At 37.5% G+C, this 13,538-nt stretch overlaps 2 protein-coding genes across 3 annotated transcripts; one reads left to right on the top strand and one right to left on the bottom strand.

Moving 5' to 3' along the window:
- Nucleotides 1-310: 310 nt before the first annotated feature.
- LOC120118075 (sericin 1-like) lies at nt 311-6,796 on the bottom strand. The gene is made up of 6 exons (XM_039138213.1): nt 6,771-6,796; nt 5,192-6,717; nt 4,758-5,054; nt 3,531-4,568; nt 964-1,655; nt 311-857 (listed from the first exon to the last, which is right to left on the bottom strand). Exons 1-6 carry the CDS (start codon nt 6,794-6,796, stop codon nt 339-341), a joined length of 4,098 nt encoding a protein of 1,365 aa, XP_038994144.1. The 3' UTR covers nt 311-338.
- A 4,878-nt stretch (nt 6,797-11,674) lies between these two features.
- On the top strand, nt 11,675-13,462 carry LOC120117991 (RPM1-interacting protein 4-like). Of its 2 annotated transcripts, none has more exons than XM_039138141.1 (3): nt 11,675-11,793; nt 11,937-12,113; nt 12,995-13,462. In XM_039138141.1, the coding sequence occupies exons 1-3, from the start codon at nt 11,785-11,787 to the stop codon at nt 13,052-13,054; spliced, it is 246 nt and encodes an 81-aa protein (XP_038994072.1). In that variant the 5' UTR covers nt 11,675-11,784; the 3' UTR covers nt 13,055-13,462. The 2 variants fall into 2 exon arrangements, 1 of the variants encoding a protein (XP_038994072.1); XR_005515709.1 differs by lacking the exon at nt 12,995-13,462 and adding an exon at nt 12,599-12,617 and having other exon boundaries at nt 11,682-11,793.
- The last annotated feature ends 76 nt before the right edge of the window (nt 13,463-13,538 follow it).

Genomic DNA, 13,538 nt, shown 5'->3' with positions numbered 1-13,538 from the left:
CTGAAACTTGAGTCTGTGGTTACCTCATTTTTCTATCGAGTCTACTTCGTTTTGTTTTACTTTCAATGATATTAATATCAGTCGTATGTGTCCCACACACAATTACGGGATGAGAAATAAAAAGTCCGAGCAACACAAATTGAACTCCATGAAGATCGAAAATAGAATGAGAAAGAGTGACAAAAGCCGCCACCGTATCATTTCAAAAAGGATGATACAGATTTATTAGATTTTGAAGTCTAAGATACATCACTATTGCTTCACCTGTGTGAAGATGGGATGCCCATAGGGCTAATTTATGGACAAAATGTCCATAGTGCTCGATCGTTGTAAGGAGCCTACGGTTGAGCGGCTTGAATTAAGCTGCGATGCTTGTTGACGAGTTCGGCAAAAGACGGTTTGCAGAAGCCATCCTTGAGGAAGAGACGAGTAATTTGTTTATGCATTGCCTCTGTAAGATGAAGTCCATCCCAATGGACATAACCATTTGGGTTGCTGCAAGTTTTTGTACCAGGCATGCCGCATAGGATGTCCAAGTTAAAGTTGAGTACACCTCCGACGCCACAACACGTGTCAACTCCGTCTGAAAAACCAAACTCGACAAGGTTTTCCATGATCGTCTTGAATGCGTTAAAATAATCAGCATATGCGATCGTAGCGTGGGGTTGCTTTTTCCGAAACTCTTCCAATGTCTTCTGTAACAAATCATTGTGAGCCATTACTGCTTTATTGATAACTGCAGAACAACCCATTTCATCCTGGGCGAATTGGGGAGTTAATAACTTGGCTAATGGCCAACACCCGACTGGTGGTAGTCCTTGAACCACAATGAACTTTGCACCACTATCCAACACCGTCTGCAACAAAAATAAAGTTTCCAAGTTCATATTTAAAGCATTTTTCTAAATGTAGAAGACACTCAATGCTAGACTCGATAATATTAGACATGATATAAATACATACCGTGAGGATTTTGGAGATTTGATCGAGAGTTATATCGGTAAGCCACCTCAACGAAATAGAAGATCCGATAACGCGAGCGAAGTCATCTGCACCCATTTGTCCAATCCAAATGAGGTTGTTTCCCATTTGTGCCTTGCATTGTTCAGTGATTTTCCCATTACAGACTTTTTCCGTGAAAAACTCGTTGAACCATTCTATTTGTGTTTGGAAACCTAATGGAGTGCCTTGCCACATGAAGTTATTGGAGACTTTGTTATTACTAAAGAAGTCACCGGAAAGAGATGTCGACCCTCCAATGGCGAAATTCACTCCACATTTTTCATTGATATCGGGTTTTTTTGAAGCAACTTCGAATGGTGGCAACGTCGATATGTTGAGAGAATCACAAAGGAAGTCGATAACCAAACGACCATTACTTGATCTACCATCAAACTTGAGGTTTGAGTGCATGGTTTGATCAAATTTTGATAAAAAGTCACTCACAAAGCTTTTCATAATGCCTAAAGATTGAGCATTGCCTGTATCGGTGTATGAGTCTCCGAAAGCAAAAACCTTCGAGAAACTATGGCCAAATTGGCTTTCGTCAGAACTGTCGAAAGATCCAGAGTTTGTAGAACCAAGAGTATCGTAAGAATTGATACCTCTTAAAGAGCCTGAAGTTTTAAAACCAATATTATTACTCAAGTTTGAACCAGTAGCGAAATCAGCATTAGTCATAGAAGATCCGATACCTGTGGAAGAGCCGGAAGTTGTGGAACCAAAACTATGACTTGAGGAAGAATGATGAGAAGCTGAGAAAGAACTAGAGTGTGAGTGACTAGAAGACATATGACTTTGTGACTTATGAGAACCGATGTCTACGGCAGAGTGATTAGAAATCGCAGAAGAATCAGTGTGAGCGGCAGAGTGACTAGATGCCGTAGAAGAGCTAGTGTGTGCAGCAGAATGACTAGATGTTGCAGAAGAACCAGTGCTTACGACAGAGTGATTAGATGTCACAGAAGAACCAATGCTTGTGCCAGAGTGACTAGATTCCGCAGAAGAACCAATGCTTGCGATAGAGTGATTAGATGTCTTAGAAGAGCCTGTGTGTGCAGAAGAACCAGTCGCAAAAGAACCAATATTGCTAGTAGATATGCCAGATGTCACAGAAGAATCTGTGTGTGCAGAAGAATCAGTACCCGGGACGGAATGATTAGATGTCGCAGAAGAGTTGCTGTGTGCAATAGGCTGGCTTGATGTCACAGAAGAACCGATACTTGCAACAGAGTGGCCAGATGTCATAGAAGAACCAGTGCGTGCGACAGAGTGGCTAGATGTTGTAGAAGAATTGATGTGTGCGGAAGGACCAATGTCGGCGCCAGAGTGGCTAGATGTTGCAAAAGAACCAGCATCTCCGATAGAGAGGTTAGATGTCGCAGAAGAACCAGTGCGTGCAGCGGAATGACTAGATGCCATAGAAGAACTAGTGTGTGCGACAGAGTGGCTAGATGCTGCAGAAGAACTAGTGTTTGCGCCAGAGTGGCTAGATGTTGTAGAAGAACCAGTGTTTGTGGCTAAATGGCTAGATGTCGCAGAAGAACCAATATGTGTAGCAGAGTGACTAGGTTTCACAAAAGAATCAGTGCGTGCAGCAGAGTAGCTAGATACCGCAGAAGAACCTGTGCGTAAGGCAGATTGGCTAGATGTCGTAGAAGAATCAGTGTGTGCGATAGGGTGACTAGACATTGCAGAAGAACCAATATGTGCGCTAGAGTGGCTAGATGTTACAGAAGAACCAGTGCGTGCGGCGGAGTGACTGGATGCCACAGAAGAACTAGTGTGTGAGCCAGAGTGGCTAGATGTCGCAGAAGAACCTGTGGTTGCGGCAGAGTGGCTAGATGCCGCAAAAAAACCAGTATGTGCGGCAGAGTGGCTAGATGTCATAGAAGAACCAGTGCTTGCAGTTGAATGACTAGATGTCATAGATGAACCAGTGCGTGCAGCGGAGTGGTTAGATTTTATAGAAGAACCAATGCTTGCGGCTGAGTGGCTAGATGTCGTCGAAGAACCAGCAGAAGAATTAGCGTGTGTAGCAGAGTGACTAGATGTTGCAGAAGAACTACCGTGTGATGCAGAATGGCTAGATGATGTAGAAGATCTGGCGTGTGTGGAAGAACCATTTTGTGTGGCAAATTGACCATATGCTGCGGAAGAACCAGTGCGTGCAACGGAATGACTAGATTTTGCATAAGAACCAATACTTGCGGCTGAGTGACTAGATGTCGCAGAAGAACCAGTGTGTGCGGCAGAGTGGCTAGATGTCGCAGAAGAACTGGTGTGTGCAGCAGAATGACTAGATGTTGCAGAAGAATTGGTGTGTACAGCAGAGTTACTAGATGTTGCAGAAGAACTGTCGTGTGTTGCAGAATGGCTAGATGATGCAGAAGATCCGACGTGTGTGGAAAAACCAGTTTGTGCGGCAAAGTGACTAGATGTTGCAGAAGAACCAGTGTGTGCAGCGAAATGACTAGATTTTGCAGAAGAACCAATGCTTGCGGCTGAGTGACTAGATGTCGCTGAAGAACCAGTGTGTGCGGCAGAGTGGCTAGATGTTGCAGAAGAACTGGTGTGTGCAGCAGTGTGACTAGATGTTGCAGAAGAACTGCCGTGTGATGCAGAATGACTAGATGATGTAGAAGATCCGTCCTTTGTGGAAGAACCAGTTTGTGCAGCAAAGCGACTAGATGTTACAGAAGAGCCAGTACGTGCAACAGAATGGCTAGTTTTTGCAGAAGAACCAATGCTTGCGGCTGAGTTGCTAGATGTCGCAGAAGAACCAGTGTGTGTGGCAGAGTGGCTAGATGTTGCAGAAGAACCGGTGTGTGCAGCAGAATGACTAGATGTTACAGAAGAATTGGTGTGTGCAGCAGAGTGACTAGATCTTGCAGAAGAACTACTATGTGCTGCAGAATGGCTAGATGATGTAGAAGATCCGGTGCGTGTGGAAGAACCAATTTGTGCTGCAAAGTGACTAGATGTTGCAGAAGAACCAGTGTGTGCAGCGGAATGGCTAGATTTTGCAGAAGAACCAGTGCTTGCGGCTGAGTGGCTAGATGTCGCAGAAGAACCGGTGTGTGCGGCAGAGTGGCTAGATGTTGCAGAGGAACTAGTGTGTGCAGCAGAGTGACTAGATGTTGCAAAAGAACTGCCATGTGATGCAGAATGGCTAGATGATGTAGAAGATCCGGTGTGTGTGGAAGAACCGGTTTGTGCGGCAAAGTGACTAGATGCTGCAAAAGAACCAGTGTGTGTAGCGGAATGGGTAGATTTTGCAGAAGAACCAATGCTTGCGGCTGAGTGGTTAGATGTCGCAAAAGAACCAGTGTTTGCGGAAGAGTGGTTAGATGTTGCAGAAGAACTGGTGTGTGCAGCAGAGTGACTAGATGTTGCAGAAGAACTGTCATGTAATGCAGAATGACTAGATGATGTAGAAGATCCGGCATGTGTGGTAGAACCAGTTTGTGCGACAAAGTGACTAGATGCTGCAGGACTTGTGTGTTTTGCAGAGTGACTAGATATCGCAGAAGAACCAGTGTAAACGGAAGTGCCTGCATTTGTAAGACCTATAAAATATTATAATTTGATTATAAATATGAAATAAACATCTGTACTAATAGAATCATTTGTGAATGACATAGATCCATCTGAACCTAATAAATAAGTGAAAAAACCATATCAAATTTAGAACCTTTATAGTTGTTAGAACTTTATAAACAGCCCAACTATATAAAATGAGTTAGAAATAATAGAACCTGATGATGAGTCTAAAGTTTTAGCACCAGCAGAACTTGATGAAGATTTTGAATTGTCAGAAAATCCAAAACCCTTAGAATTGTTGGAACCTGATAAAGCACTCGACTTTTTAAAAATGTCAGAATCTGATGAGGATTTTGAACTCTTAGAATTGTGAGAACCTATTATAGAAGCTGACCCTCTAAAAGATCCAAAAGCATTAGAACCAGATGAAGAGTCTGAGTTCTTAAAAGAACCAGAACCATCAGAATTGCTAGATCTTGATGACCCCGTGGAAAGGCTTGAATCACCAGAACCTAATGTACAATTCAAATGATTAGAATCTTGGAAAATTTACAACAAGATAATGAATCTAAACTTGTGGACGCATTAGAGTTTATAGTAGAGTTAGAAGCACCAAAACTAGTAAATGAACCAAGATGGTTAAACAAACCAGAGTGTGAAGATGAACTGGCGTGCGAGAATAAGCCAGAAGATGAATTGGAATGTGAGAATGAGTTAGTGCCACGATGACTTGCAAAATTGGAACCTGAGGATGAGCCAGAACCCTTAGAAGTTCTAGAACCTGATGAAGAACCAGAACTTGTCAAGGAACCGAATGAGGAACCAGAATCTGATGCAGAGTTCAAAGTCTTAGAAGAGCTTTCTCCTTTCGAATTACTAGAATTTAATGATGAACCAAAACTAGTCCTCGAACCGGAACCTGATGTCGAGTTTAAAGCCTTAGAAGAACTTTTTCCCTTCAAATGAGTGGAACCTTCAGATGAAGCAGATTGCGAGAATGAACTGGTATGTGAGGATGATCCAGTGGCTGAACTTGAATGTGAAAAAGATGAAGAGCCATTACTTGTAGCACTACCATGAGTTGCAGAACTGGAATGCAAGGATGAACCAGAACCCATGGAATAGCTAGAATCTGACGAAGAACTAGAACTTGCAGAGGAATTTGAAGCTCCAGAACCTAATAAAGATTGTGAAGTCATAGTAGAACCAGAATCCTTGGAATCTGCGGAAGAGCCAAAATCTTTAGAAGAAGCAGAATGTGCGAAAGAACTGGAATGTAAGGATGATCCAGAAGTTGAATTTGAATGTGAGAAAGATGAAGAACCATGACTTGTAACACCACCTTGAGTTGTAGATTTGGAAAGCGAGGATGATCCAGAACCCTTGGAATCACTAGAACCTAATGAAGAACCAGAACTTGTTGAGGAGTTTGAAGCCCCAGAACCTAATGAAGATTGTAAAGTCTCGGTAGAACCAAAATTACTAGAATTGTTGGAATCCACATAAGAGCTAAAACCTTTAGAAGAAGCAGAATGTGAGGATGATCCAGAAGCTAAACTTGAATGTGAGAAAGATGAAGAGCCATGACTGGTAGCACCACTTTGATTTGTAGAATTGGATTGTAAGGATTCACCAGAACCCTTAGAATTGCCAGAAACTGATGAAGAACCAAAACTTGTAGAGGAACCGAAAGCCCCAGAACCTTTAGAATCATTATAATATGAAGAAGAGCCAGAACCTTTAAAAGAACCAGAATGATTTAAAGAGCTGGAATGTAAAGCTGAACTAGAATGTGACGATAAGCTAGAAGCTGAACTTGAATGAGAGAAGGATGCAGAGCTATGATCCGCAACACCACCTTGATTTGCAGAATTGGATTGTGAGGATTCACCAGATCCTGATAAAGAACCAGAACCGGATGAAGATTGAGAAGTTGCAATAGACCCAGAACCTTTAGAATCATTAGAATCTACAAAAGTTCCGGTGCCTTTAAAAGAACCGAAATTATTAAAAGAGCTTGAATGTGAAGCTGAACTAGAATGTGAAGATGAACTAGAAGCTGAACTTGAATGCGAGAAAGATGTAGAGCCATTACCCGCAATACCACCTTGATTTACAGAATTGGATTGTGAGGATGCACCAGAACCTTTTGAATTACCAGCACCTAATGAAGAACTAAAATTCGTAGAACCAGAAACCCCAGAACCAGATGAAGATTGAGAATTTGCAATAGGCCCAAAGCCTTTAGAATCATTAAGATTTGCAGAAGCGCTAAAACCGTTAGAAGAACCAGAATGATTAAAAGAGTTTGAATGTGAAGCTGAACTAGAATGTGCAGATGAGCTAGAAGATGAACTAGAATGTGCAGATGAGCTAGAAGCTGAACTTGAATGCGAGAAAGATGCAGAGCCATGACCCGCAACACCACCTTGATTTGTAGAATTGGATTGCGAAGATTTTTCAGAACCCTTAGAATTGCCAGAAGCTGATGAAGAACCAGAACTTGTAAAGGATCCAAAAGCCCCAGAATCGGATGAAGCTTGAGAAGTCGCAACAGACCCGGAACCTTTAGAATCATTAGAATCTGCAGAAGCGCCAGAACCTTTAAAAGAACCATAATGATTAAAAGAGCTTGAATGTGAAGCTGAACTAGAATGTGCAGATGAGCTAGAAGCTGAACTTGAATGCGAGAAAGATGCAGAACCATGACCCGTAACACCACCTTGATTTGCAGAATTGGATTGTAAGGATTCATCAGAACCTTTAGAATTGCCAGAAGCTAATGAAGAACCAGAACTTGTAGAGGAACCAGAAGCCCCATAACCGGATGACGCTTGAGAAGTCGCAACAGACCCGGAACTTTTAGAATCATTAGAATCTACAGAAGCACCAGAACCTTTAACAGAACCAGAATGATTAAAAGAGCTTGAATGTGAAGCTGAACTAAAACGTGTAGATGAGCTAGAAGCTGAACTTGAATGCGAGAAAGATGCAGAACCTTGACCCGCAACACCACCTTGATTTGCATAATTAGATTGTGAAGATTCTCCAGGATCCTTAGAATTGCCAGAAGTTGATGAAGAACCGAAACTTGTAGAGGAACCAGAAGTCCCAGAACCGGATGAAGATTGAGAAGTCGCAACAGACCCAGAACCTTTAGAATCATTAGAATCTGCAGAAGCGCTAGAACCTTTAAAAGAACCAGAATGATTAAAAGTGCTTGAGTGTGAAGCCAGACTAGAACGTGAGGATGAGCTAGAAGCTGAACTTGAATGCGAGAAAGATGCAGAACCTTGACCTGCAACACCACCTTGATTTACAGAATTAGATTGTGAGGATTCTCCAGGACCCTTAGAATTGCCAGAAGTTGAAGAAGAACCGGAACTTGTAGAGGAACCAGAAGTCCCAGAACCGGATGAAGATTGAGAAGTCGCAACAGAGCCAGAACCTTTAGAATCATTAGGATCTGCAGAAGAGCCAGAACCTTTGAAAGAACCAAAATGATGAAAAGAGCCGGCTTGTGAAGATGAACTAGAATGTGAGGCCGAGCCAGAAGCGGAACTTGAATGCGATATAGAAGAAGAGCCCTGACCATCGTCTTGTTTTGCAGAAAAAGAATGTGAACCCGAAAAAGAATGGGAAGCCGCAGAAGAACTTGATTGTGAAAAAGAACCAGAATGCGTAAAAGAACCAGAATCCAACTTTACAGGAAGTGGTTGGAGGATGGATGGATTTGGGCTCACATCCTGAAAATGTGCAAAGGGAAATGACAATGATAAGTAGAAAGCAACAAATAAAACTTGACAGAATTGCTTTAAAATCATCGTCTTGTTTTTTTATATGACTCAAATGGAGATGATTATTTTTTCTTGGTTGAAGTTTATGTATATTCAGAGTCTTTTTATAGAGTCTTTCTTGCTTAATATAGCAACTGTGGAAGAAGTAATGTATGGAGTCTCATTGGTTTTAGGAGAACGTAGAGTTCTCTAGTGCTCACACTAGTATGCGGCTTGTGTTGGTTTTTTTTTTTGCAGAGTCCCACGTTGGTTGGTCGAAATTCTTTTGTTATAAATAAAATTTTCCTCTTTCTTAACTAAACATCCCACAAATATAAGCTTTCTTCACTATTAAAGGTTATTTATACTCTTTCTCTCTTTGTAATATTTTCTCTATTAGTGAAATATTATTTTAGTAGTGTTTGAGGACATAGGCATAATTTTGGCAAAACTTCGTTAAATTTTGGTGTTCTCTTTTATGTTTATTTAATAACTATTGTCGGGTATAGTTGTTGTTAATTATTGTCTTATTAAAATTACTTGTCTTGGTAGTTCTGTTTAAGGAAAGTGTGTTTTAGAGGGACCATTGTGACCCCTCATCTTTCTTGGGAATTTACCTTGGGGTGATTTTTAGTACAATCGTTTTCACACTAGTCACCTAGATAATAGTTTTCAAGGTGAATTTGTTATTATTGGTGGAAATTAACCCGAATTCCACAATGCGATCTTTATTTTCAAATCATTTTATTATTATTATACTTGAAAATGTAAATGCAACTCTTAATGAAAATCAATCATTTTAATTGATTTAATGAAATTCATAATTCTTACTACTACTTAAATAGTCCAAAATCGCAACGACTGGTGGTATTGCATTTGTTGAGTGATAGAGAATAAGGGGGACTCTCGCGCGCCGCCGCCGCCGCCGTCCGTCTCGTCTCGGGCCGTAGCCGTGGTCGTGATCATACGTGTCTTCGACACGTCCGCGCGAATACTATCTTTTTAGAGAAAATTCTTAAGAAACAAATGCAATACCACCAGTAGTTGCGATTTTGGACTATCGCAACGAATTTGGAATAAATCGCAACGCGAACTTCGACTATCGCAACGAATTTGGAATAAATCGCAACGCGAACTTCGACTATCGCAACGAATTTGAAAAATCGCAACGCGAACTTCGACTATCGCAACGCGAACTTGGACTATCGTAATGCGAATATGTAAATCGCATTGCGATAGTCCAAGTTCGCGTTACGATAGTCGAAGTTCGCATTGCGAATCTGGAAACTGATTTGCGATACCGGAGATCGCGTTGCGAATTATCGATCGCATTGCGATTTAGTTGGTCATTTTGGTAAATCCAAAAAAAGTTGGTTAAAATCGTATATTATAAGACATTTTTAGTCACTAAAGTTATTTTCTCTTTTTTAAAAATATAATTTTGTTGAAGTTAGGGTCAGATTTCTTTTGATTTGAGAACGATAAATTGATAGCGGTGGAGATGCTAAATCAGAGTTTGGAAAAATAAGAATTGAGGTACATGAAAAGATAAAATGAGAAATATTCATAAAATAAATCAATTAAGTACAACGAGACGATGATACCACTTGTTAGGAAATAAATCAATTCAGAAAATAAATAAATGATTTTTCAATGATTTAACGTAAGGAGACGATGATACCACTTGTAAGTATCAAAATCCTAATAGATGAAAAATCAAGAACTCAATATATAATTATATGAAATCATTAGGAGTAGAATACTAGATGAGGAAGCATACTTGAATTAATCGATAGTTTGAAATTTTAAGTATTTCTTTAGTTGTGATATTTCAAGAAGATAAATTTGCTCTTGCCCTAAAAACTTTTCAGGATAAGAGTAATGCAAGTTAACATATTTATTAGGGACCACTACCTCTTTATATAAAATAAATATTATATCAATTTATTAAGTATTTATAATTTTGCCCCTCATCAAATTATAAATACAACTTATTGTATTTACACTTTAATACCTGCTACAGATGTAACATAATTTATCACTTAATCTTTATGTACTACTTTATAATAACATTGTATATTATATATATGTACCCATAATTATAGATTTTAATCTAACACATTTCTCTCATATTCTCTCTATAATGTTCAAATTTTTTAATTTTCTTCAAAGTCAACAATTCTATTATTTTTCACTTCAATTTTTAGAATTGTTAATTTCAGGGAGCGACGTTTATTTTGAAGATAACATTAATTACGATGATTGTAAGGATTGTTAACTTTAGAAACAACGTCCATTTTAAAGATTACATTAATCATGATGATTTTATTTTTAAAACAATAATTTTCTGATTAGACTGTCAAAATTTGATTTCATTAATTTATTTTGTAATATTATTTCTAACTTGATTTAGTAAGAAAGGAATTTAAATTTAAAACTTAAAATGTTTTCAACCAAAAGTTATTATAAAAATATTAATCTAAAATACTTTGAGAAAACATGAAATATAAAAGTTAAGTGAGTAAACCCATCTCGACTCGTCTAATGCCAGCACTGTTTTTGAAGTAGAATGGGTCAGATTGAGGTGTGAGATCGAAAACTTTTATTCTTTAAACTTTTTATATAAATTTTATATTTAATAATCCAATCATTTTTAAAGCCCGCCATTTTTTTCTATTAATCCCTGTGCTACACATAAAATATGAATTTAATCCTTACACTCTAATTTAATATTTTTCAGTCCTTGTACATTTTTTTTATTAATTTGGGGTAAGTACAAGACATCTATTCAAATATAGCTCTTAACCATTTGACATTGAATGCTCACACCCCTAACATTCATGATACTCGAACCCATGACCTTAAAGAACAACAACAATTCATATACTACCAATGTCGCTTGATTCGTGTCGGTCCTTATACTTTTAATTTTTTAAATTTCTATATGTTAATATGTTAAGTCAAATTCTATTGTTAGTTTTTGTGATTATAAAAATGGTAAGTATGTTAATACGTCAAGTCAAACAATAATTCATGCACTACGAGGGTTAAGATTAAAATTACAAAATTATAAGAATTAAAATGGATCAAATTAGAATATAAGAATTAAATTCATAATTTAAGTATACTAGAGGTACTAATGACATGATTTGACTAAAACAATAGTTTATACCGCGGTAAAGCAAAGAACAAAGGCAGTCTTGTTCGTTGAAAAGCTAAAATTTTCTTTTTGAAGAAAGAAAAAGGAAAATGGAAATTGAAACATCCCGCGTCTCAGACGTGTAATCCGAGTGGGAAAATCAATCAAAATCTTAATTTTTAATTTCCCCTCAACAATTTTAAAATACCCCAAACCCCAATATAAATTCCACTGATCTTTGAATTTCTCTCATCTTAATTATCATAAAAACCCAATTAATCCCCACGAAATTCTCTCTTTCGTTTCATCGCCTGCTCTTCTTCTACCATGGCTTCTGTAAGATTCTCTTTCACTCCTTCCTTTCTGGGTTTTTGTTGTTGTTATTGTTTTTCTTGGAAAAAAGTGAAACCCAGAAATGTTTTATCATTGTTTTTCTTCCTGGGTTTGATTTGATGAGTAATTTGTTCATGTTTTTGCAGCCACTGCCGAAATTTGGGGAATGGGATGTGAACGATCCGGCATCGGCTGAAGGTAATACGGCCATATTCAATATAGCTAGGGACGAGAAAAGGACCGGTGGGAACGTTGCGGTTGATTCTACTGAAACTGCAAGATCACAGCAAAAGCAGAGAAGAAAACTAAAATATTCCATTAAGGTTAAAATTCACACTTCTTGTTTATATATATATATAATTGAATCAATGTTCATATCACATACATAAATACATTATGTGTGGTTGCTTCAATTCTAATTTATATACAATATTAGTGAAATGCATGGCAATAATTGTCACATTGATTGTTCAGTTAGCGTGGGGGCAACTAAAAGATCAAATAAAAGATGTTAAATTCATTCAACAAAACAGTTTATATTTGATTTAAACTTTATATAAGGTGTGATCATATTCTTAAAGACAATTTTGTTAAAATAATCAAAATATCCTTTAATTTTAAATTATTTATAAAATAAATTTTACATATATATTATCTTGTATTCAATTGTATATTTTTTTATTAATTTGATATGAGTATAAGATAATATCAGTTTAAAGACCTTAATCATTGAACTCATTTGGTTCGTACCCTTGTATATCTAAACCGATAAAAGAGTACAATGTTGTGATTCGTGGCCAACTTGTAGGATCAGCTAACTCATGAAGGAAAGTGATGGGATCAAGTCCGGTAGCGTAACTGCCTACATTCAAGAATCAAGCCCCACGCTAACTAAACAATCAATGTGAATTAATTAGAATTGGATCAAGCACACATAAGCTTAAACTTAATGTACGTACAATATATTATTATCTATCATCTATAGGTATAGATTGTGTTTTCGGATGCAATGTTTATATTATCTCACAAAAATATTAAGATTTAATGACTAATATAGATCAAATAATCTAATTGGTTTAATTTTTCGTTTTAATAATTTAGTTTATTTTTTATTTGAGGGTTTGATTGGGTAAAATAAAAAAAAATTATTGATGAAAATAAGTTTATCTCGTTAGTTGTTGATGGTTTACTCCTTCTGATTTAGGTAAAGAATCATGGTCGACAAGTGAACAGTCGTTGGGCGGTATTTCTCCATGAGACGTAAGTGATAAAAAAAAAGAAGACGAAGGTCAAAGGAAATTGTGAAAATTTCGACCTCTCATAAGTCTTGGGTGTATTTATAGTGATCTTAGTTAATGGCGTCAGACATAAGATAATCATAATTATTTATATATTAAAAGATTAAATAAATTTAATAATCATATTTCGAATTTCGTTCTAAAAAATCATCATGTGAACCTATCAAATGTTTTGTCTATGTACTATATTTGATTAAAAGGCCTATATTCGAAGGATATAGGCTTGCTTAGGCTCTAATAAGTGAAAAGGAATGTCCGACGACCTTGACTAATGGAAGGCTAACAATTTCTACAAATTGTATTTGACGGAAACTTAATTTTTTTTAAAGTCTATCTTTGAAGGTATAACAAATTTCATTAATGTTTTTTTTTAAGTTGTGTACCCTTAAACCATATTTAAATTAATATATTTTATTCAAATGTAGCATTTAACAATCAAATCAATTGTGG

This window comes from Hibiscus syriacus, unplaced genomic scaffold (assembly GCF_006381635.1).
Source record: "Hibiscus syriacus cultivar Baekdansim isolate YM2019G1 unplaced genomic scaffold, ASM638163v2 tig00110325_pilon, whole genome shotgun sequence".
NCBI classification, from domain to species: Eukaryota; Viridiplantae; Streptophyta; class Magnoliopsida; order Malvales; family Malvaceae; genus Hibiscus; species Hibiscus syriacus.
The sequence above is the reverse complement of the archived record's forward strand: the minus strand, read 5'-3'. Positions and strand labels throughout refer to the sequence as shown.